Source organism: Schistocerca nitens, chromosome 10, assembly GCF_023898315.1.
Source record: "Schistocerca nitens isolate TAMUIC-IGC-003100 chromosome 10, iqSchNite1.1, whole genome shotgun sequence".
Taxonomy (NCBI): Eukaryota; Metazoa; Arthropoda; class Insecta; order Orthoptera; family Acrididae; genus Schistocerca; species Schistocerca nitens.
Genome location: NC_064623.1, coordinates 63,790,962 through 63,817,503, shown reverse-complemented (window position 1 = coordinate 63,817,503; position 26,542 = coordinate 63,790,962). Strand labels below are relative to the sequence as shown.

The 26,542-nt window shown below is 47.1% G+C and overlaps 1 protein-coding gene across 1 annotated transcript in view; it reads left to right on the top strand.

Annotated features, from left to right (window-relative positions):
• The window catches only part of LOC126209871 (insulin receptor-related protein-like), a 190,574-nt gene that overhangs the window by 142,261 nt on the left and 21,771 nt on the right, over window positions 1-26,542 (top strand). The window contains exons 13-14 of the mRNA XM_049938996.1: window positions 15,006-15,366; window positions 19,925-20,062. Coding sequence (XP_049794953.1) covers window positions 15,006-15,366; window positions 19,925-20,062 — 499 coding nt within the window. The remainder of the gene's footprint in view (window positions 1-15,005; window positions 15,367-19,924; window positions 20,063-26,542) is intronic.

The window sequence follows — 26,542 nt, the reverse complement described above, 5'->3', positions numbered from 1 at the left end:
ACACTACAATATGAAATACCACACAGAGAATAGTCACAACATTATCACTTTCAGCTTTCCCACTTCAATTAATATTTATCCCAGTTTCACACGACACTGCCCCACTTTGTGATTCTACTTCCCTACTATGAACTCTGGAGATATATGCACGTCTTCCTGTGCAATGCAAGCCAAGTGGCGTTGCTGGATAGACGGCCGACTCACCTTGATTCTCTCTGAGTTTAAATCTAGCGTCACACGGAATAACATTAAGAACATATTCATCACTGATACCATGGACGAGTACTTCTCTTTATCCTTTGTCTCATACACAGTTTGAGTCTCACACAGTACTCACCACGTGGAAGTACTCGTCTCTAATTTCAAGTCCTGCACACGCCATTTCTTAAATATTTCAACTTGTGGTATACACGCTATTTCTTAAATATTTCAACTTATTGTACACACGCTAGTAATTCAGCTTAACTTAAGCACACGGAAGTATTTCAACTTATTGCTTGCTACACGTGGTTTCATTGTGACCGTTGGTCACTTCCGAAGATTACTACAATCCCATTAATATTACCTGCCTGACATTTAATTCTCCCCACAAAAGTTCCTGAAATAGAGAAATTATTATTTCAAACTACTCTTAAATATTCCACATGCATACCATGTCTCCACTCTTTCGTCATTACGGAGCACAACTAAAACAGGTCTTAACAGCACAAGATCCAGCGGCAGAGTGCTGAAACATGGCCGTTCTCGAGGTCCTCTCGCACCTCTGCTGAAGTGGGGGAGCACCTTGCTACCGTATTGGTCAGCCACATTTCAGGCGCTCAAAGCTCAGGTAAATTTCATCTCTTTGGTCCCACCAAAGGTGGCCAAAGGATCGTCTCAAAGATGATCATATATTCACATTCACTATCTGCGGTTAGCAGATGACCATACATTCATTCATTGTACAGATCTCACCAAACTGGATGTAGGGATTTATTTTGAGGGAGTGCACATGTGATCAATTAAATAAATAAACTGTCATTCTTTCCCACACTGGTATCCGGCTTCACCGTATTAATTGAAATTGAGTTATTTTTAGAAAAAAAATGTGTTGTTCTGACAAAAATAATGAAGTATGTTGTACCTATTTTCAATTTCGGGCGGTACTGTACCCTTTCAAGGTCATATTGATAACTCGAATTTCACAGTACACACTCAGGGGGGACAATGAGCTGTGTAAAGTGTGTTCTATAAACTATCGCAACTTTTCTGAGGCACGCAGTAGACAAGTCAGGTGAACGTAAAACTAATTCATGGCTTAAATGATCTCACTACATCTGCAGATATATTATTGGTCTGAAACTCACAGTTAAGTGCCCGGTAGAGTGTTCATCAAACTACCTTCAAGCCATTTCTCTACCGATCTACTATCGAACACCAACAGGGAAAAACTGTGTTGTGTCTAGTTCATACTGTCTAGACACAATGAGGTAGCTAGGTGCACGCTAAACTAACGCAGACGGGCTTGAAGTACTGGAACAGGAGACTTATTAATGCACTAAAGAAAAGTACGTAGTGTTATAATACTTAACTTTATTCTCTTGTTGGAATACATCTCTCTTGAATATTAGGAAGCTATAAGCACTGATACAAATGGCGCCTTGCTAGGTAGTAGCTATGGACTAAGCTGAAGGCTATTCTATCTGTCTCTCGGCAAATGAGAGGAAGGCGTCGTACTTCTGGTCGCAAGCAATGTCGTCCGTACAACTGGGGCGAGGTCTAGTCCGTGTCTTGTGACCTGCCATGTGGTGGCGCTAGGATTGCGATTACACAGTGGCGACACGCGGGTCCGACATGTACTACAGGCCCGCGGCCGATTTAAGTTACCACCTAGCAAGTGTGGTGTCTAGCGGTGACACCACAAACTGACGCTTAAATTTTTCTGTGCAAGTGTATTTTATTATGATCATCCCTACCTATGTACGTGGACGCCATTAAAATACAGGGTGATTCAAAAAGAATACCACAACTTTAGGAATTTAAAATTCTGCAATGACAAAAGGCAGAGCTAAGTACTATCTGTCGGCGAATTAAGGGAGCTATAAAGTTTCATTTAGTTGTACATTTGTTCGCTTGAGGCGCTGTTGACTAGGCGTCAGCGTTAGTTGATGCTAAGATGGCGACCGCTCAACAGAAAGCTTTTTGTGTTATTGGGTACGGCAGAAGTGAATCGACGACTGTTGTTCAGCGTGCATTTCGAACGAAGTATGGTGTTAAAACCTCCTGATAGGTGGTGTATTAAACGTTGGTATAAACAGTTTACAGAGAATGGGTGTTTGTGCAAAGGGAAAAGTTCTGGACGGCCGAGAACGAGTGATGAAAATGTAGCACGCATCCAGCAAGCATTTGTTCGCAGCCCAGGAAAATCGACTCGCAGAGCTAGCAGAGAGCTGCAAATTTCACAATCAACCGTATGGAGAGTCCTACGAAAAAGGTTAGTTATGAAACCTTATCGTCTGACATTGGTTCAAGCACTGTCTGCAGCTGATAAAGTTAACAGAATCGATTTCTGTGATTTTATCCTTGCTCAAATGGAAACAGATGAATCTTTCGTTTCAAAGATTGTGTTTAGTGATGAAGCAACTTTCCACACTAACGGGAAAGGCAACCGTCACAATGTCTGTATATGGGGCACTGAGAATCCGCGGGAAACAACTCAGTATGAACGTGACTCGCTTAAGGTGAACGTTTTCTGTGCCATTTCAGCCAATAAAGTTTTTGGTCCCTTTTTCTTCGAAGGTGCTACTGTAACTGGACTACAGTATCTGGAGATGTTAGAGAATTGGCTGTTCCCTCAGCTCGAACAAGAAGCACAACAATTCATATTTCAGCAGGATGGAGCGCCACCACATTGGCACTTATCTGTCCGTAACTACCTGAACGTCAACTACCCGAGGTGATGGATAGGCTGCCAGGCAGCCCGTGACAGAGCACTTCATCACTGGCCTCCAAGAAGCCCTGATCTTACCCCCTGCGATTTTTTCTTATGGGGGTATGTTAAGGATATGGTGTTTCGGCCACCTCTCCCAGCCACCATTGATGATTTGAAACGAGAAATAACAGCAGCTATCCAAACTGTTACGCCTGATATGCTACAGAGAGTGTGGAACGAGTTGGAGTATCGGGTTGATATTGCTCGAGTGTCTGGAGGGGGCCATATTGAATATCTCTGAACTTGTTTTTGAGTGAAAAAAAAACCTTTTTAAATACTCTTTGTAATGATGTATAACAGAAGGTTATATTATGTTTCTTTCATTAAATACACATTTTTAAAGTTGTGGTATTCTTTTTGAATCACCCTGTACTTTGGCAATCAGATGAGAACAATGCTGACTCAAATTTCGCGAGAAGATCCCGCTGCAACTAAAAACGCCTTTGTGTTAATAATTTCCATACAAATTCACATATCATAGTCGTGACGCTCTCTCCCCTATTCCGCGATAGTACAAAACGAGCTGCCCTTCACTCGACATTTTCGATGTCCTCCATCGATACTATCTGATGCGGATTCCACACCTAACAACAGTACTCTAGAAGAGGACATACAAGAGTAGTATAGGCAGTTCTTTAGCAGATCTGTCGCATTTTCTCAGTGCTCGGCCAATAAATCGTAGTCTTGCTGTATCCACAAAATTATCTTTGTCATCGTTCCAACTTTAGTTATTCGTAATTGTAATCACTAAGTATTTAACCGAGTTTGCAGCCTTCAGACTTATGTCATTTATCATATAACCGAAATTTAACGGGTTCCTTTTGGTACTCATGTGGATGACCTCACACTTTTCAAGATAGTCAACTGCCACTTTTCGCACCGTACAGATATCTTATCTAAATCGTTTTACAATTCGTTTTGGTCATCTGATGACTTTACAAGACGGTAAATGACATCATAATCTGCAAACAATCTAAGACGGCTACTAAGATTGTCTCCTATATCGTTGATATAGATTAGGAACAATAGAGGGCCTATAACACTTCCTTGGGGAACGTCGGATATTACTTCTGTTTTACTCGATGACTTTCCGTCTATTACTAGGAACTGTGACCTCTCTGACAGGAAATCACGAATCCAGTAACACAACTGAAGCGATATACCATAGGCACGCATTTTGGTTAGAAGACGCTTGTGAGGAACGGTGTCGAAACCCTTCTGAAAATCTACAAATATGGAAGCAGTTTCACATCCCCTGTCGATAGCACTCATTACTTCATGAGTATAAAGAGCTAGTTGTGTTTCGCAAGAACGATATTTTCTGAATCCGTGCTGACTATGTGTCCATAAATCGTTTTTTTTTCGAGGTACTTCATAATGTTCGAATACCGAATATGTTCCAAAACGCTACTGCAAATCGACGTTAGTGATACGGGCCTGTAATTCAACGGATTACTTCTACTTCCCTTTTTGGGTATTAGTGTGACTTGAGCAATTATCCAGTCTTTAGGTACGGATCTTTCTGTGACCAAGCGGTTGTATATAATTGCTAAATATGGAGCTATTTTATCAGCATACTCTGAGAGGAACCTGACCGGTATACAATCTGGACCAGAAGCCTTGCCTTTATTAAGTGATTTAAGCTGCTCTGCGACACCGAGGATGTCTACTTCTATGTTTCTCATCTTGGTAGTTGTTCTTGATTGAAACTGAGGAATGTTTACTTAGTCTTCTTTCGGAAAACCGTGTTTAGTAACTCTTCCTTAGTGGCACTGTCATCAGTGACTTTACCATTGTTATCGCACAGTGAAAGTATTGATTGCGTCTTGCCACTGGTGTGCTTTATGTATGACCAGAGTCTCTTTGGGTTTTCTGCCAGATTTCGAGACAGTTTCGTTATGGAAATTATTAAAAGCATCTCGCATTGAAGTACGCATTATATTTCGAACTTCTGTAAAACTTTGCCAGTCTTCGGGATTTTGTGTTTTTTTTTTTCAATTTTGCATGCTTTTTTCACTGCTTCTGCAACAACGATGTGAGCCGTTTTGTATACCATGGGGGATCAGCACCATCACTTATTAATTTATGTGGTACATGTCTCTAAATTGCTGTCGACACTATCTCTTCGAAATCATTCCACAACTTTTCTATCTTACACGATCAGATCGGAAGGAGTGAAGACTGTCACTTAAAACGGCGTTAACAACATTTTTATTAGCTTTTTTAAATAGATATACTTTGCGCTTCTTTTTGATGGTCGTAAGTGTTCCGGTATTCAGCCTAGCAGCAACTGCCTTGTGGTCGCTAATCCCTGCCGTCAAGATACTCCCTATTTGTCCAGGATTATTTGTTGCTAAGAGGTCAAGTATGCTTTTGCAACCATTTACACTTCGAGTGGGCTCAGGAACTAATTGTTCAAAATAATTTTCTGAGAGAGCATTCTGTACAATTTCGGATGACGTTTTATGCCTGCCGCCGATTTTAAACGTATAATTCTTGCAGAAATGGAAGAGGATGTAGATGAAGATGAAATGGGAGATAAGATACTGCGTGAAGAGTTTGACAGAGCACTGAAAGACCTGAGTCGAAACAAGGCCCCGGTAGTAGACAACATTCCGCTAGAACTACTGATGGCCTTGGGAGAGCCAGTCATGACAAAACTCTACCATCTGGTGAGCAAGATGTACGAGACAGGCGAAATACCCACAGACTTCAAGAAGAATATAACAATTCCAATACCAAAGAAAGCAGGTGTTGACAGATGTGAAAATTACCGAACTATCAGTTTAATAGGTCACAGCTGCAAAATACTAACGCGAATTCTTTACAGACGAATGGAAAAACTGGTAGAAGCGGACCTCGGGGAAGATCAGTTTGGATTCCGTAGAAATGTTGGAACACGTGAGGCAATACTAACCTTACGACTTATCTTAGAAGAAAGATTAAGAAAAGGCAAACCTACGTTTCTAGCATTTGTAGACTTAGAGAAAGCTTTTGACAACGTTAACTGGAATACTCTCTTTCAAATTCTGAAGGTGGCAGGGGTAAAATACAGGGAGCGAAAGGCTATTTATAATTTGTACAGAAACCAGATGGCAGTTATAAGAGTCGAGGGGCATGAAAGGGAAGCAGTGGTTGGGAAAGGAGTGAGACAGGGTTGTAGCCTCTCCCCGATGTTATTCAATCTGTATATTGAGCAAGCAGTAAAGGAAACAAAAGAAAAATTCGGAGTAGGTATTAAAATTCATGGAGAAGAAGTAAAAACTTTGAGGTTCGCCGATGACATTGTAATTCTGTCAGAGACAGCAAAGGACTTGGAAGAGCAGTTGAACTGAATGGACAGTGTCTTGAAAGGAGGATATAAGATGAACATCAACAAAAGCAAAACGAGGATAATGGAATGTAGTCAAATTAAATCGGGTGATGCTGAGGGGATTAGATTAGGAAATGAGACACTTAAAGTAGTAAAGGAGTTTTGCTATTTAGGGAGTAAAATAACTGATGATGGTCGAAGTAGAGAGGATATAAAATGTAGACTGGCAATGACAAGGAATTCGTTTCTGAAGAAGAGAAATTTGTTAACATCGAGTATAGATTTAAGTGTCAGGAAGTCGTTTCTGAAAGTATTTGTATGGAGTGTAGCCATGTATGGAAGTGAAACATGGACGATAACCAGTTTGGACAAGAAGAGAATAGAAGCTTTCGAAATGTGGTGCTACAGAAGAATGCTGAAGATCACGTAACTAATGAGGAGGTATTGAATAGGATTGGGGAGAAGAGAAGTTTGTGGCACAACTTGACTAGAAGAAGGGATCGGTTGGTAGGACATGTTTTGAGGCATCAAGGGATCACAAATTTAGCATTGGAGGGCAGTGTGGAGGGTAAAAATCGTAGAGGGAGACCAAGAGATCAATACACTAAGCAGATTCAGAAGGATGTAGGTTGCAGTAGGTACTGGGAGATGAAGAAGCTTGCACAGGATAGAGTAGCATGGAGAGCTGCATCAAACCAGTCTCAGGACTGAAGACCACAACAACAACATTGAGTGTAGATTGCAATCACCACCGACTATATGAGTGGGGTACCTATTTGAAATGAGACTCAAGTTTTCTTTGAACTGTTCAGCAACTATATCTTCTGAGTCGGGGGTCGGTAAAACGATCCAGTTAATAGTTTAGTCAGATTGTCAAGTATAACTTCTACCTCTATTTCACAGGAACTATCTACTTCAATTTCACTACAAGGCAAACTACTTCCGACAGCAATAAATACTCAACACCAACTATATTTAATCTATCCTTTCTGAACACTGTTAGATCGTTTGAAAAAATTACGGATGAACTTATTTCCGAATTTAGCCAGCTTTCTGTACCTATAACTATGTGAGCTTCAGTGCTTTCTATTAGGGCTTGGAGCTCTGGTTCTTTCCCAACACAGCTACGACAATTTACAACTACAATACCGATCGTTTCTACAACTAACTTACTGTGTTTTACCAGTCCCCTTCTAGACGGACGCCCTTTCTGTCTTTCCCTGAGACCCCCTAACCTAAAAAACCGCCCTATCCCTTCCACACAGCCCCCTACCCGTGTAGTCGCTTCCTGTCTGTATTGGGCTCCTAACCTATTAAACGGAACCCGGAAACCCACCACCCAATGGCGCAAGTCAAGGAATTTGCAACGTACACGGTCACAGAACCGCCTGAGACTCTGATTCAGATCCTCCAATCAGCTCTGCACCAGAGGACCACAGTCGCTTTTATCGACGATGTTGCAGATGGCGAGCTCCGCCTTAATCTCGGAAGCAAGACTGGCAGTCTTTACCATTTCCACTAGCCGCCCGAAACCAGAGAGAATCTCCTCTGATCCAAAGCTACACACGTCATTGGGACCGACATGAGCCACCACCTGCAGTTGGCTGCACCCTGTACTCTTCATGGCATCTGGAAGCACCTCTTCCACATCCGGAATGACTCCCCCCAGTATGCATACGGAGTGCACACTGGCTTCCTTCCACTCCTTGGCAGCCATGTTCCTAAGGGGCCCCATTACGCGTTTAATCTTGGAGCTCCCAACTACCAGCAAACCCACCCCCTGTGAATGTCCAGACCTTGTGAGCCGAGAAGCTTCCTCTGGAACAGGGTGGACGACTGCATCCGGCTCAGATACATCGTCAGCCACAGCTATCGCCCGAAACCTGTTCGTCAAACGAACTGGGGAGGCCCTACAATCGGCCCTTCGGAAAGTTTTTCGCTGCCTGCCAGACTTAGGAATGGTCTCCCACTCGACCACGGGCGAGGGGTCAACCTCGGTGCAGGCAGTAGCCGGGGTGGGCACAGCAGTGGACCAATCGGGGGACACGTGCAACATGCTCAACATCCCTCGCATACCCGCGTCCGACACCCCACGGTGATGCCCCTTGGTAGCAGCCTTGAGCTGTGTGACGGAAGTCAACATAGCCTGGAGCTGTGAGCGAAGGGTTGCCAACTCAGCTGTATCTGTATACAGTAATCATAGTTCCTATCCATTACTGCAGTCACTCCTGTTTGAAGCTCATAAAAATAAGTAACGAACGAATGCTGTACTCAGCTTATTAGCAGCAGGAATTCGAAGTGCTCTCTCACTACTCGTCCAAACGACACTGAGCTACACTAACCAAAACAAACAAAAGCCTATACGATACGAGGGTCGATAGCAACGGCGGTACTATACACTTCACTGTTATTAAAATAAAAACTTGTGCCTAGTAAGCGCTCGAACACGCAATAAATATAAAAATAATCTAGTTACTACACAGGTATCTGTAAATAAGCCGCTCCGTTGGAAGCCCGTAAAAATATATAACAAACGAATGGTGTAATAGCCTTATTAGGAGCCGGAACACGAGGTGCCCTGTCTCTGGTGGTCTATCTGACGCTGAGCCTTACCGCGAGTCACATGACAACAGGTGAGACAAGCGCGCGACAGCGGAGTCTGGGAGAGGCGAAAATCAAACGGTTGCAGTCGATCACGCAGCAACAGGCTGTGCAGCGAGAAACGTCATCATAATAATGAAAATTTAGGTTACTGATGCAACGGAAACTTTCGCGTGACTACAATTTACATTTTATTTTTCTATTACCGAATATTTAACACATCAATATTTTTACACACTTTTAACCAAAATAGCTTACCTAAATTTTGGCGCCCGCTCCTAGTGCGAGCCCTGACGATGTGCAAGTCTCTTGAAACTCTGTTAACTATGAAACTCGCTTTTCTGCTCCGCCTCTTCAATTTTTATACTCCACACTTCCCTCCACTACCAAATTCCCAATTCATCAGCGGCTCGGTGTGTGTACCAACAGGGATGAATTTCCAGGTGCGTTATCGTGATGGAAGAGCGACGAATTGTCTCGCGACGTTTCGGGCTGTTTCCTTCTCACATTCTCTCGCAGGCGTCGCAATAAGTCCCCGTAGTACCATTGAGTAAGAGTTTGTCACTGTGGCACGAATTTATGATGGACTAATCCTTCAAAGTCAAAGAAAACTGTCAGCATGGCTTTACATTTGATATGACCTGACGAGCTTTTTTTGGTCTTAGAGAAACTTTCCCGACCCATGTAGTGAGTGAACCTTGGTCTCAACATCACAACCGTAGACCCATGTCTCATCACCAGTTACGATTCTCTTAAGGAACATTTCGTTCTCATTTGCGCGAAACAAAAGCTCTTCGCCGGCCGAAGTGGCCGTGCGGTTAAAGGCGCTGCAGTCTGGAACCGCAAGACCGCTACGGTCGCAGGTTCGAATCCTGCCTCGGGCATGGATGTTTGTGATGTTCTTAGGTTAGTTCGGTTTAACTAGTTCTAAGTTCTAGGGGACTAATGACCTCAGCAGTTGAGTCCCATAGTGCTCAGAGCCATTTGAACCAAAAGCTCTTCACAGACTGCGAGGCGAAGGTCTTCCTGGCCTTCAGTCGTGAGCTGTGGGACGAACTTGGCGGAAACACGATGCATTCCAAGATGCTCTGTCAAGATTGCATTACATGATCCAACTGAAATGTTTACATTCTTGTGTTCAAATGGTTCTGAGCACTATGGGACTAAACATCTGAGGTCATCAGTCCCCTAGAACTTAGAACTACTTAAACCTAACTAACCCAAGGACATCACACACATCGCTGGCCGCGGTGGTCTAGCGGTTCTAGGCGCTCAGTCCGGAACCGCGCGACTGCTACGGTCGCAGGTTCGAATCCTGCCTCGGGCATGGATGTATGTGATGTCCTTAGGTTAGTTAGGTTTAAGTAGTTCTAAGTTCTAGGGGACTGATGACCACAGATGTTAAGTCCCATAGTGCTCAGAGCCATTTGAACATCACACACATCCATGCCCGAGGCAGGATTCGAACCTGTAGCGCCACTCCGGCCGGCTTACATTCTTGTTGTATCTCTCGTACAGTCAGGGTTCGATTGGCACGCACAATTGTGTTGACAATCCTGACATGAGCGCCGGCGGTAGACGTCGAAGGGCGTCCTGAACGAAGGTCATCTTTAACTTCCGTCCGGCCATTTCAAGCCGTGTGAACGATTCGTAACAACGAGCATGGCTTAAGCACTTATCACTGTAGGCTTCGTGCATCCTTTAGTGTGTCGCTGAATAGGTTTTCTTGAGTTCCACGCAAATTTTGATGGAGACGAGCTGCTCCTCTAACTCTGCCATTTCGAAGTTCGCGGACTGTGCCAGACAACGTTCTACTCAGTACACATTAAACACAGGCTTGTGCAGGCATGTCAACCGCTTTTCGCTCCAACACACAATGAATTGAACCGTGAATTTACTTTCGAACCTTTTCTTAAGAATTTACTTTATTTACTAGCGATTCATCAAGAAAATTAACACATTTAATAACACCATGTGAGCGTGGAAGTAGTTGCCAGGGAGTAACTGATGAAATAAAATTGAAATTGCTTTTAACAAATGGGAATTTTATTCCTAAAAGCCTTTTTTTTAAGAAACAGAAAATTATAAGCAGAAACCACCCTCTAAATATCAAGTTACAATTTATTCAGGGGCAGAAAGAAACCAATTTTTGAGTGTATGAGCATTCGGGCTCAGAACCTTGCCGCTCCCTTTTGACACGGCCGTAGTCACGACCGCTCACAACAACCTCTGAAAGACTACGCAGGTGCAAATCTGCAACACACCAGATTACCTTAAAGTAAAAGTTTTAACAATTCACGCAACCTCACAAACTATGCACCCCGTAGGAGGGATGGAAATGGTACAAAACATTAAAATTAAATGATTAACTTGCCACTGAAGGTGCAACTTGATTTTAACTTCTAAGAAAAGTCCTACGGTGGAAGGGCGGCAACTTTATATACTAAAATGACCATTTAAATAAAAGCCCATGAAATGCAGTCTTACATAAAATTATACAAGGTTGGCCAAACATGCTCTACAGTACACATATGCCGCCTCTCAAGATGATAGGCAAGATAAAAACATAATTCAGGTATTAGGCCGTTGCACTTCAAGCAATAAATTCGTTAACACACCGAAACCGACAAACATGACAGAGGCAGCTATTAACGTACAGGAGATTGATAGGGAGATTACCGAACAACCCAAACCGCAGATCACTCTAACCTGCCCCTACTCCACAAGGGAAAAACGGACCACCCAATTCATAAAAAAAAATGGTTCAAATGGCTCTGAGCACTATGGGACTCAACATCTTAGGTCATAAGTCCCCTAGAACTTAGAACTACTTAAACCTAACTAACCTAAGGACATCACACACACCCATGCCCGAGGCAGGATTCGAACCTGCGACCGTAGCAGTCCCGCGGCACCCAATTCATAAATAACCACCTTCCGCAGGTGGGCAAACGGAGAAGAATGGTGGGACGACCCCAAAACAAAGCGGCTGCTGACCTCACCAAGAAAACAAGTAGAATTTAACAAGTAAATGAAACAACATATTTCCAATCACTTAACTTATAATAAACTGCGATTTCTGGCGAAGACCTGGCGCAGCACCCCCAAATCGCTCTCTCGAACCGTCCGCTGTCAGCCGCTTTAACGGACGCAGGAAGGCGCGCCGATCTCCCGTCTCACGGCGTCACAGCTCGCACAGGCCAGACCGATGTCGTGGGTTGACTCCTGTTGCTCTCGTGTCGACCGCGAAGCCACTACCCCTCGCTATACGCCGGGGCCCACTGGACTCACGTGGCGGCATCACATGCGCCGACGCTCAAGGCGGACAAGTCATCTTGTGTCTCAGTGCGCGACCGACCAACCGATCGATCCAACCGCCAATGACCGTTGCCTGAGCAACTCGAGCAGACTGGCGAACTGGCGAGTTTTTTTTTCCTTTATTGTTAATTTCACACCTGATACAGGTAGGTCAGAGGCGGCATATTACCCCGCTCTTCGGCTACAGATAAAATTAATGATACAAAAGAAGACAATCGCAGAACAGATAGGGTGGATATACAGACGTAGACATACAAAATTAAAACACACAGAGTCGTTCATGGGCGCAGAGTCCAAGATAAGAATGTTCAGCCAAGTGGACACGCACAAAGATGATAGATGGCACACGCGAACGTTGGAGCACAAACGAATTAACACTGGAACACTTGAGCACAACACGACGCCACACACAAACACGAGGCGATGATCTCCAGCGCGCGAATGTCCACGTAACATGTGCGAGTCTGGGACCTGCCAAGAGGGGAAGAAGGGGGTGGTGGAGAGAGAGGGGAGAGCAAAGATGGCAATGGCAGAGGAGATGGTGGGAGGAATGGAGGTATGGGGGTAGGTGAAGCCTTGGGGAGGAGTGGGGAGAAAGGGAGGAGGGAGGGAAGGGGAAGAGAAGGGAGAGAGGGTGCCCATAGGAACAAACACAGGAAGAGGGAGGGAGGATTAAAGTTGGTAGGAGGGGTAGATGGAGGGGAAGAGGGCATCATCAGGGAGGGGGAGCTGGCGGAAGCCAACTTGGGCAAGGATATGGAGAGGGGAGAGATGGAGACCGGGTGGGACGTGGAAGTACAGGCGCGGCAGCGGACGGGGGCGGGAGAGGATGGGCGAGACCAGCAGGTGAGGAGGATCGAGTTTATGGGAGGTGTAGTGGATCCGTATCCGTTCGAGGAAGAGGAGGAGGTGAGGGAGAAACTGGCGAGCTCACAGCGCCCCTTAAATGCACGTGAACAGGCAACCTTTCCCCTTTCCCACCAGAGTGAGACACAGAAGCTGCGATTGCCACAGCAGCGCCACCGCCAGAAACGGAGGGCAACTGTTCCACACAACGCGCTGCGGCGCGCTCTTCAAAACAGCAATTTTTACCACGGCTCACGAATGTTCCGTAATTTTTTGAACAGACCTCGTAGTGTTGATTTATAATGCTACTGATTCGGCTACGACAAATTTTTTACAGTGCTCCTGGTCTTCTGAAACACGCTGTATACTTTCACCATGTTATTTTGTGCCAGTAATTATAATACACTCCTGGAAATTGAAATAAGAACACCGTGAATTCATTGTCCCAGGAAGGGGAAACTTTATTGACACATTCCTGGGGTCAGATACATCACATGATCACACTGACAGAACCACAGGCACATAGACACAGGCAACACAGCATGCACAATGTCGGCACTAGTACAGTGTATATCCACCTTTCGCAGCAATGCAGGCTGCTATTCTCCCATGAATACGATCGTAGAGATGCTGGATGTAGTCCTGTGGAACGGCTTGCCATGCCATTTCCACCTGGCGCCTCAGTTGGACCAGCGTTCGTGCTGGACGTGCAGACCGCGTGAGACGACGCTTCATCCAGTCCCAAACATGCTCAATGGGGGACAGATCCGGAGATCTTGCTGGCCAGGGTAGTTGACTTACACCTTCTAGAGCACGTTGGGTGGCACGGGATACATGCGGACGTGCATTGTCCTGTTGGAACAGCAAGTTCCCTTGCCGGTCTAGGAATGGTAGAACGATGGGTTCGATGACGGTTTGGATGTACCGTGCACTATTCAGTGTCCCCTCGACGATCACCAGTGGTGTACGGCCAGTGTAGGAGATCGCTCCCCACACCATGATGCCGGGTGTTGGCCCTGTGTGCCTCGGTCGTATGCAGTCCTGATTGTGGCGCTCACCTGCACGGCGCCAAACACGCATACGACCATCATTGGCACCAAGGCAGAAGCGACTCTCATCGCTGAAGACGACACGTCTCCATTCGTCCCTCCATTCACGCCTGTCGCGACACCACTGGAGGCGGGCTGCACGATGTTGGGGCGTGAGCGGAAGACGGCCTAACGGTGTGCGGGACCGTAGCCCAGCTTAATGGAGACGGTTGCGAATGGTCCTCGCCGATACCCCAGGAGCAACAGTGTCCCTAATTTGCTGGGAAGTGGCGGTGCGGTCCCCTACGGCACTGCGTAGGATCCTACGGTCTTGGCGTGCATCCGTGCGTCGCTGCGGTCCGGTCCCAGGTCGACGGGCACGTGCACCTTCCGCCGACCACTGGCGACAACATCGATGTACTGTGGAGACCTCACGCCCCACGTGTTGAGCAATTCGGCAGTACGTCCACCCGGCCTCCCGCATGCCCACTATACGCCCTCGCTCAAAGTCCGTCAACTGCACATACGGTTCACGTCCACGCTGTCGCGGCATGCTACCAGTGTTAAAGACTGCGATGGAGCTCCGTATGCCACGGCAAACTGGCTGACACTGACGGCGGCGGTGCACAAATGCTGCGCAGCTAGCGCCATTCGACGGCCAACACCGCGGTTCCTGGTGTGTCCGCTGTGCCGTGCGTGTGATCATTGCTTGTACAGCCCTCTCGCAGTGTCCGAAGCAAGTATGGTGGGTCTGACACACCGGTGACAATGTGTTCTTTTTTCCATTTCCAGGAGTGTACATCCTGTATGCATATTATAGACCTTCCGATTTTGAAGTGAGTAATCTTTAATCCCAAAAACGCCTTGATTACTGGCTCCTTCCTCGCGCTGCAGCAGCCAGTAGAAGCCCGAGTTCTCCCGTTCGCAGGTACGTGCCGGACGAGTGGGAGGTGTCGCGCGACAAGGTGACCCTGGTGCGCGAGCTGGCCACCGGCTCCTTCGGCAAGGTGTACGAGGGCGTGCTGATGCCGTGCGGCGAGCGCTGCGCCGTCAAGACGGTGAGCGAGCGCGCCACGGCCCGCGAGCGGCTCGAGTTCCTGCACGAGGCGAACGTCATGAAGAGGTTCACCGGCGCGCACCACGTGGTGCGCCTGCTGGGCGTGGTGTCGCGCGGACAGCCGCCGCTCGTCCTCATGGAGCTGATGCACCGCGGCGACCTCAAGGGCTTCCTGCGGGCGGCGCGAGAGCCCGACGGCGAGGAGCGCGCCCTGCTCGGCGGCCACTACCAGGTGCGTGCATCGGCACAGCGCAAGAGCGCGTGGATGGTTGGTTGGTTGTTTGGGGAAGGAGACCAGACAGTGTGGTCATCGGTCTCATCGAATTAGGGAAGGAGGGGGAAGGAAGTCGGCCGTGCCCTTTCACAGGAACCATCCCGGCATTTGCCTGGAGTGATTTAGGGAAATCACGGAAAACCTAAATCAGGACGGCCGGACGCGGGATTGAACCGTCGTCCTCCCGAATGCGAGTCCAGTGTCTAACCACTGCGCCACCTCGCTCGGTGAGCGCGCGGACACCACAACTTCTGACTCCTCGAGGATTTATTGTTTTTTTTTTCTTGAATGTTGTTAAACGACCGGCCGATGCGGCCGAGCGGCTCTAGGCGCTTCAGTCTGGAACCGCACGACCGCTACGGTCGCAGGCTCGAATCCTGCCTCGGCCATGGATGTGCGTGATGTCCTAAGGTTACTTAGGTTTAAGTAGTTCTATGTCTAGATAACATTCCATCAGAATTTCTAAAATCATTGGGAGAAGTGGCAACAAAACGACTGTTCACGTTGGTGTGTAGAATTTATGAGTCTGGCGATATACCATCTGACTTTCGGAAAAGCATCATCCACACAATTCCGAAGACGGCAAGAGCTGACAAGTGCGAGAATTATCGCACAATCAGCTTAACAGCTCATGCATCGAAGCTGCTTACAAGAATAATATACAGAAGAATGGAAAAGAAAATTCAGAATGCGTTAGGCGACGATCAGTTTGGCTTTAGGAAAAGTAAAGGGACGAGAGAGGCAATTCTGACGTTATGGCTAATAATGGAAGCAAGGCTAAAGAAAAATAAAGACACTTTCATAGGATTTGTCGACCTGGAAAAAGCGTTCGACAATATAAAATGGTGCAAGCTGTTCGAGATTCTGAAAAAATTAGGGGTAAGCTACAGGCAGAGACGGGTCATATACAATATGTACAACAACCAAGAGGGAATAATAAGAGTGGACGATCAAGAACGAAGTGCTCGTATTAAGAAGGGTGTAAGACAAGGCTGTAGCCTTTCGCCCCTACTCTTCAATCTGTACATCGAGGAAGCAATGATGGAAATAAAAGAAAGGTTCAGGAGTGGAATTAAAATACAAGGTGAAAGGGTATCAATGATACGATTCGCTGATGACATTGCTATCCTGAGTGAAAGTGAAGAAGAATTAAAGGATCGACTGAACGGAATGAACAGTCTAATGAGTACACAGTATGGTTTGAGAGTAAATCGGAGAAAGACGAAGGTAATGAAGTAGTAGAAATGAGAACAGCGAGAAACTTAACATCAGGATTGATGGTCACGAAGTCAATGAAGTTAAGGAATTCTGCTACCTAGGCAGTAAAATAACCAATGACGGACGGAGCAAGGAGGACATCAAAAGCAGACTCGCTATGACAAAAAAGGCATTTCTGGCCAAGAGAAGTCTACTTATATCAAATACCGGCCTTAATTTGAGGAAGAAATTTCTGAGGATGTACGTCTGAAGTACAGCATTGTATGGTAGTGAAACATGGACTGTGGGAAAACCGGAACAGAAGAGAATCGAAGCATTTGAGATGTGGTGCTATAGACGAATGTTGAAAATTAGGTGGACTGATAAGGTAAGGAATGAGGAGGTTCTACGCAGAATCGGAGAGGAAAGGAATATGTGGAAAACACTGATAAGGAGAAGGGACAGGATGATAGGACATCTGCTAAGACATGAGGGAATGACTTCCATGGTACTAGAGGGAGCTGTAGAGGGCAAAAACTGTAGAGGAAGACAGAGATTGGAATGCGTCAAGCAAATAATTGAGGACGTAGGTTGCAAGTGCTACTCTGAGATGAACAGGTTAGCACAGGAAAGGAATTCGTGGCGGGCCGCATCAAACCAGTCAGTAGACTGATGACCAAAAAAATGTCTAGGGGACTGATGACCTCAGCTGTTAAGTCCCATAGTGCTCAGAGCCATTTGAACCTTTTTTTTTTGTTACTAAACGTAACATAGGTGGGGTAATCTGAAAGATACACCATGTGATCAAAAGTATCCGGACACCTTGCTGAGAATGACTTACAAGTTCGTGGCACCCTCCATCGGTGTTGGCCCACACTTGTAAGTAGGCTGTTTAGATTTTTATGTTGGTAACACCACGTAGCGCTCTGTATGAAAATCACTGACTGCACTGTGTGCAGTCTGTGGCTGGGTGGCATTGTTGTAATACTCGCTATTGTAGTGTTGGTCAGATGGATGTGAACAGCGCGTAGCGCTGCGCAGTTGGAGGTGAGCCGCCAGCAGTGGTGGATGTGGGGAGGGAGATGGCAGAATTTTAAGAGCGGACGATCTGGACGTGTGTCCGCCAGAAAGAGTAAATTTGTAATAATGGATATCACGAACTGATATATATATTATGACTTTTGAACACTATTAAGGTAAATACATTGTTTCTTCTCTATCAAAATCTTTCATTTTCTGACTATGCCTATCAGTAGTTAGTGCCTTCAGCAGTTAGAATCCTTTATTTAGCTGGCAGTATTAGCGCTCGCTGTATTGCAGTAGTTCGAGTAACAAAGATTTTTGTGAGGTAAGTCATTCATGAAAGATATAGGTTATTGTTAGTCAGGGCCATTCTTTTGTAGCGATTTTTGAAAGATTGCGTTGCGCTAAAAATATTGCGTGTTAGTTTAGTGTTGATCAGAATAAGTAAAGAGAGTAATGTCTGAGTACGTTCAGTTTTGCTCAGCTGTTTGAAAATCAAATGACGTAAGAGGTTTATCAGAACAGTAATTCATTAATTTTTCTAAGGGGACGTTTCACACTTAGCCTTGATGACAGTTTCCACTCTCCAGGCATACGTTCAGTCAGGCGCTGGAAAGTTTCTTGGGGAATGGAAGCCCATTCTTCACGGAGTGCTCCACTGCGGAAAGGTATCCATGTCGGTCTGTGAGGCCTGGCACGAAGTCGGCGTTCCAAAGCATACCAAACGTGATCTATAGGGTTCAGGTCAGGACTCTGTGCAAGTCAGTCCATTACAGGGAAGTTCTTGTCGTGTAACCACTCCGCCACAGGCAGTGCATTATGAACAGGTGCTCGATCGTGTTGAAAGATGAAATCACCATCACTGAATTGTTCTTTAACAAAGGGTTATTGGTTTTCTTTCTTTCAGTGTTGCTAAACGCAACATAGATGGGGCAATCTGAAAGATACACTATGTGATCAAAAGTATCCGGACACCTGGCTGAAAATGACTTACAAGTTCGTGGCACCCAATCACCTGACCACGTTCGAAGTCCGTGAGTTCTGGGGAGGGCCCCATTCTGCTCTCTCACGATGTCTAATGACTACTGAGGTCGCTGATATGGAGTAACTGGCAGTAGGTTGCAGCACAATGCATGTAATATGAAAAACGTATGTTTTTGGGGTGTCCAGATACTTTTTAACACACAGTGTACGTCCCCTAAGGCTGGTTAGAAGTTGAGAAGGGAGTGAGATACGGTTGCAGCCTATTCCCGATGTTATTGAAATGGTTCAAATGGCTATGAGTACTATGGGACTTAACATCTGAGGTCATCAGTCCCCTAGAACTTAGAACTACTTAAACCGAGCTAACCTACGGACATCACACACATCCATGCCCGTGGCAGGATTCGAACCTGCGACTGTAGCGGTCGCGCGGTTCCAGACTGAAGCGCCTAGAACCGCTCGGCCACACCGGGCGGCCACGATGTTATTCACTCTGTATGTTGAGCAAGGAGTAAAGCAAGCGAAAGCAAAATTTGGAGTGGGAATTAATGTCAAGGACAAAGAAATAAAAACTTTGAGTTTTGCCAATGGCATCGTAATTCTGTCAGAGGATTGTCTCCAATGCCAACACAGTGTTGAGTAGAGACTCCCGAGGAAACTAGCCCACGTGTACTAGTAACATGGCCTAACAAATCGTCAGTGTACAAGATGGTAGTGGTTCCCTAATGGTGTGGGTATTTACATATCATGGACTGGGCCCTCTGGTTCAGTTGAAGTGGTTATATTAGAGTACTTGGACACCAATTACAGCCATTCATGGTCCCAAAATTGTCACGGGCCACAGTTGTTTGGAATTGGCTTGAAGAACATTCTGGACAGTTCAAGCGAATGACTTGGCCACCCAGATCGCACAACATGAATCCCTTCGAACATTTATGGAATATAATCGAGATGTCAGTTTGTGCACAAAGTTCTCCGCCGGCAACATTTTTGGGGTTATGGGCGGCATTAGAGGCAGCATGGCTCAACATTTCTGCAGGGGACTTTCCGCGACTTGAGTCGATGCCACGTCGAGTTACTGCACTACATCAGGCTAATGGAGGTCCGACATGGTATTAGGAGGTATCCTACGACTTTCGCCAACTTAGTGTGCATGCTCTGTATATTAATATTGTGTGGCAGGTGAGTGCTATACAACATGAACACACTCCCCTGGGATTCGCCAGAGGTTGCTGGAATTTGCGCCGATGACTGACTGTGTCGTGTATCGGGCCTGCCTTGCTCACCAGCAGACGGTGTGTCGGTGTTGCAGGATGGCCTCCCCCTGGGCCGGGTGCTGAGGATGGCAGCCGAGATCGCGGACGGCATGGCCTACCTGGAGGCCGTCAAGTTCGTGCACAGGGACCTGGCGGCGCGCAACTGCATGGTAGCCCAGGACCTCACTGTCAAGGTACCGTACCCACCCACCAGCTGCTCACACTACTACACTAGTGAAAAATCAGTATAGAGAACGAAAGTGATAGCACAATATACACTACCGGCCATTAAAATTGGTACACCAAGAAGAAATGTAGATGATAAACGGGTATTCATTGGACAAATATATTATACTAGAACTGACATTTGATTACATTTTCACGCAATTGGGGTGCGTAGATCCTGAGAACTCAGTACCCAGAACAACCACCTCTGGCCGTAACAACGGCCTCGATACGCCTGGGCATTGAGTCAAACAGAGCTTGGATGGCGTGTACAGGTACAGCTGCCCATGCAGCTTCAACACGATACCACAGTTCATCAAGAGTAGTGACTGGCGTATTGTGACGAGACAGCTGCGCGGCCACCATTGACCGTACGTTTTCAGTTGGTGAGAGATCTGGAGAATGTGCTGGCCATGGCAGCAGACTAACATTTTCTGTATCCAGAAAGGCCCGTACAGGACCCGCAACATGCGGTCGTGCATTATCCTGCTGAAATGTACGGATTCGCATGGATCGAATGAAGGGTAGAGCCACAGGTCGTAACATATCTGAAATGTAACGTCCACTGTTCAAAGTGCCGTCAATGCAAACAAGAGGTGACCGAGACATGTAACCAATGGCACCCCATACCATCACGCTAGGTGATACGCCAATATGGAGATGCCGAATACACGCTTCCAATGGGCGTTGACCGCGATGTCGCCAAACACGGATGCTACCACCATCATGGTGCTGTAAACGGAACCTGAACTCATCCGAAAAAATCACGTTTTGCATTCGTGCACCTAGGTTCGTCGTTGAGTACACCGTCGCAGGCGCTCCTGTGTGTGATGCAGCGTCACGGGTAACCGCAGCCACGGTCTCCGAGCTGATAGTCCGTGCTGCTGCAAACGTCGTCGAACTGTTCGTGCAGATGGTTGTCGTCTTGCAAACGTCCCCGTCTGTTGCCCCAGGGATCGAGACGTGGCTGCACGATCCGTTACAGCCATGCGGATAAGATGCCTGTCATCTCGACTGCTAGTGATACGAGGCCGTTGGGATCCAGCACGGCGTTCCGTATTACCCTCCTGAACCCACCGATTCTATATTCTGTTAACAGCCATTGGATCTCGACCAACGCGAGCAGCAATGTCGCGATACGATAAACCGCAATCGTGATAGGCTGCAATCCGACCTTTATCAAAGTCGGAAACGTGATGGTACGCATTTCTCCTCCTTACACGAGGCATCACAACAACGTTTCACCTGGCAACGCCGGCCAACTGCTGTTTGTGTATGAGAAATCTGTTGGAAACTTTGCTGATGTGAGCACGTTGTAGGTGTCGCCACCGGCGCTAACCTTGTGTGAATGCTCTGAAAAGCTAATCGTTTGCATATCATAGAATCTTCTTCCTGTCTGTTAAATTTCGCGTCTGTAGCACGTCATCTTCGTGGTGCAGCAATTTCATTTATTAAAGAAGTAGTAGCTACGTATAGAAAAACAATAACTACGAAATTACATATTTTTTTCATAACACGAATGACAAAATAAGGCGTTTGCATTTCCTCAACGGAAATTGGTAAAAAGACACTCAGTGCCCTGTTGTGTTATTGCATTATTGGTTCTTTGTCTAAACCCCATTCTTTCTAGCTACCTCAAAAATTCTCTGTGGCATTGATTTTGTTAGGGATAGCAGTTCTTGCAGTGAAGCTGTCGCCCTCTCTTCTCGTACTGCACTTTTCACCTCACACACGGCCTCGATTTACCTTGGATAGCGATAAACAGACCTCTCAAGTATTCCCCAAAGGTTTTCCATGGGGTTCATATCCAGGCTACATGCAGGCTAGGGCAAGACTGATTGCTCTCGATCTTCCACCATACTCGATTCCATCAACAAGACGTGGCAAATATGAGGTGGCAAAGGAGATGGAAACGTGGGTTCTACTATGCCAAGACTGCTTGGTAGCTACAACAGGAAAACACAATTAGTTAGCAGGAGTACAAATAAGAAAGTACACTCCTGGAAATGGAAAAAAGAACACATTGACACCGGTGTGTCAGACCCACCATACTTGCTCCGGACACTGCGAGAGGGCTGTACAAGCAATGATCACACGCACGGCACAGCGGACACACCAGGAACCGCGGTGTTGGCCGTCGAATGGCGCTAGCTGCGCATCATTTGTGCACCGCCGCCGTCAGTGTCAGGCAGTTTGCCGTGGCATACGGAGCTCCATCGCAGTCTTTAACACTGGTAGCATGCCGCGACAGCGTGGACGTGAACCGTATGTGCAGTTGACGGACTTTGCGCGAGGGCGTATAGTGGGCATGCGGGAGGCCAGGTGGACGTACCGCCGAATTGCTCAACACGTGGGGCGTGAGGTCTCCACAGTACATCGATGTTGTCGCCAGTGGTCGGCGGAAGGTGCACGTGCCCGTCGACCTGGGACCGGACCGCAGCGACGCACGGATGCACGCCAAGACCGTAGGATCCTACGCAGTGCCGTAGGGGACCGCACCGCCACTTCCCAGCAAATTAGGGATGCTATTGCTCCTGGGGTATCGGCGAGGACCATTCGCAACCGTCTCCATGAAGCTGGGCTACGGTCCCGCACACCGTTAGGCCGTCTTCCGCTCACGCCCCAACATCGTGCAGCCCGCCTCCAGTGGTGTCGCGACAGGCGTGAATGGAGGGACGAATGGAGACGTGTCGTCTTCAGCGATGAGAGTCGCTTCTGCCTTGGTGCCAATGATGGTCGTATGCGTGTTTGGCGCCGTGCAGGTGAGCGCCACAATCAGGACTGCATACGACCGAGGCACACAGGGCCAACACCCGGCATCATGGTGTGGGGAGCGATCTCCTACACTGGCCGTACACCACTGGTGATCGTCGAGGGGACACTGAATAGTGCACGGTACATCCAAACCGTCATCGAACCCATCGTTCTACCATTCCTAGACCGGCAAGGGAACTTGCTGTTCCAACAGGACAATGCACGTCCGCATGTATCCCGTGCCACCCAACGTGCTCTAGAAGGTGTAAGTCAACTACCCTGGCCAGCAAGATCTCCGGATCTGTCCCCCATTGAGCATGTTTGGGACTGGATGAAGCGTCGTCTCACGCGGTCTGCACGTCCGGCACGAACGCTGGTCCAACTGAGGCGCCAGGTGGAAATGGCATGGCAAGCCGTTCCACAGGACTACATCCAGCATCTCTACGATCGTCTCCATGGGAGAATAGCAGCCTGCATTGCTGCGAAAGGTGGATATACACTGTACTAGTGCCGACATTGTGCATGCTCTGTTGCCTGTGTCTATGTGCCTGTGGTTCTGTCAGTGTGATCATGTGATGTATCTGACCCCAGGAATGTGTCAATAAAGTTTCCCCTTCCTGCGACAATGAATTCACGGTGTTCTTATTTCAATTTCCAGGAGTGTATTTATTTCTTAACTTCGCTGTAGTCGATGATCAGTTGGTTGACAATTATAGAAGACGCGACTAGTCTAAGCGTCTGCAGAATGAGATAATTTAGAAGTCACAAATCTTGAGGTGACGAATTAATCTCTCGTAATCTCGAATGTGGAATCAGGTTAATCTGAAGAGTAACTTGGATCGGAGTAACAAAGACTTGATGGCAGCAACGACTCAGCTGCAGACGATGACTAACATCGGCGCTGGCTGACCACTGAGCGCGTCTACGAACTGTAGACTGGCACAACTGCACCACTCTCCTGCTGCACATGCTGTGGCCTAGCGGCGAGCCTAAGTACTGCGACTGGCTGTACACTCTTTGGCTAACACAGCCGTTCTTCTGTTCCGTTTATCGAGAGAATCGCATCCGGCGGATCGATCTCTCAGGCGGCGGTGTGGTCGTATGACTGACGACATCGCGAAGACATCGATATCTTTATCTTCAAACCACTATTTGGTTGCAGCAGAAACATGCATAGATGCGTTATCCTGTTGAAAAATTAGATTTTCTTCCCCTAGGTCCTCATACATTATAATCAGTTCTGTCTCTAGCGCCTCAGTGTACATGTTAGGGCTCATTCTAGTGTTCAGCCAAGCAATATGTGATTTTAGTGTTTTATCCATCCTCATTAACTGTAGTCGTATAGCCGGCCGAAGTGGCCGTGCGGTTCTGGCGCTGCAGTCTGGAACCGCGAGACCGCTACGGTCGCAGGTTCGAATCCTGCCTCGGGCATGGATGTGTGTGATGTCCTTAGGTTAGTTAGCTTTAAGTAGTTCTAAGTTCTAGGGGACTAATGACCTCAGACGTTGAGTCCCATAGTGCTCAGAGCCATTTGAACCATTTTTGCAGTCGTATATAACGAAATAATGAGCAACAAGTTGCATAAAAGGAATTTAACTTCTTTCCGGTTTCGGGCTCTTAGTGCTTCCAAACGCTGTCGAGCACGGTGTCTGCGCCGCAGGCAACGTGAAGAGCGAAATGCATTGCTGGGTCTCGAGCCATGGCGCTCAATGTGCGTGCGCCACTGGAGGGGTATGGATGCTGATGATACAGACGTGTGGTCTCAGCTCTCTATTTGGCATAGCGTGAGCTCTCCACACAGGGCGCTGTCGTGCTTTGAGCAGACTCAGTGCTATGTCCCACGCCTTATTTAGCTGCAAGCCGCTGTCTTTATCAGCTTATCCTGTAGCCAGATCGCCACTGATTCCTAGAGTTTACTGGCCTGTGCGTTGGAGATACAGTGCTCCTGCAGAGCTGACTGTCGGTTGGGCCTCATCTGTGTGATGCTTGTGCTCCAAGCATCTTCCCTCTATTGTCAAGATGGTCTGACCGACACCCAACGAAGTCATCTGTGACGGAGCACTGCCTCTGCAATTTACATAGCATGAAGTACAATGGCACCAACTCACTAAAACAGAGCAGCACACTCTAGGACTGTATTGTAGTAATCTGTAGAGGTCTGGCTACAAGATGACCTGATACATACACTACTGGCCGATAAAATTGCTACACCAAGAAGAAATGCAGATGATAAACGGGTATTCATTGGACAAATATGTTATACTAGAACTGACATGTGATTACAGTTTCACGCAATTTGGGTGCATAGATCCTAAGAGATCTACCCAGAACAACCATCTTTGGCCGTAATAAAGGCCTTGGTACGCCTGGGCATTGAGTCAAACAGAGCTTGGATGGCGTGTACAAGTACAGCTGCCCATGCAGCTTCAACACGATACCACACTTCATCAAGAGTAGTGACTGGCGTATTGTGACGAGCCACTTGTTCGGCCGCCACTGACCAGACGTTTTCAATTGGTGAGAGATCTGGATTATGTGCTGGCCAGGGTAGCAGTCGAACATTTTCTGTATCCAGAAAGGCCCGTACAGGATCTGCAACGTGCGGTCGTGTATTATCCTTCTGAAATGTAGGGTTTCGCAGGGATCGAATAAAGGGTAGAGCCACGGGTCGTAACACATCTGAAATGTAAAATCCACTGTTCAGAGTGCCGTCAATGCGAACAAGAGGTGGCCGAGACGTGTAACCAATGGCACCCCATAGCATCACGCCGGGTGATGAGCCAGTATGGCGATGACGAATACATGATTCCAATGTGTGTTCACCGCGATGTCGCCAAGCGCGGATGCGACCATCATGATGCTGTAAACAGAGCCTGGATTCATTCGAAAAATGGACGTTTTGCCATTCGTGCACCTCGTTTCGTCGTTAAGTACACCATCGCTGGCGCTCCTGTCTGTGATGCAGCGTCAAGGGTAACCGCAGCCACTGTCTCCGAGCTGATAGTCCATGCTGCTGTAAACGTCGTCGTACTGTTCGTGCAGATGGTTATTGTCTTGGAAACATCCCCATCTGTTGACCCAGGGATCGAGAAGTGCCTGCACGATCCGTTACAGCCTGCGGATAAGATGCCTGTCATCTCGACTGCTAGTGATACGAGGCCGTTGTGATCCAGCACGGCGTTACGTATTACCCTCTTGAACCCACCGATTCCATATTCTGCAAAGAGTCATTGGATCTCGACCAACGCGAGCAGCAATGTCGCAATACGATATACCGAAATGGCGATAGGCTACAATACGACCTTTATCAAAGTCGGAAACGTACGCATTTCTCCTCCTTACACGATGCATCACAACAACGTTTCACCAGGCAACGCCGGTCAACTGCTGTTTGTGTATGAGAAATCTGTTGGGAACTTTCCTCATGTCAGCACGTTGTAGGTGTCGCCACCAGCGGCAGTCTTGTGAGAATGCTCTGAAAAGATAATCATTTGCATATCACAGCATCTTCTTCCTGTCGGTTAAATTTCGCGTCTGTAGCACGTCATCTTCGTGGTGTGGCAATTTTAATGGCCAGTAGTGTAAATGCAGCAGCTTCTGGCAAAGTAAGGGCTGGGACCCAGCCTTCAGCTTGCTCAGAGCATGGTGTCAGCCTGCGGGGAGACACATTCACGCCGCGCCGACTGAAGACCTCC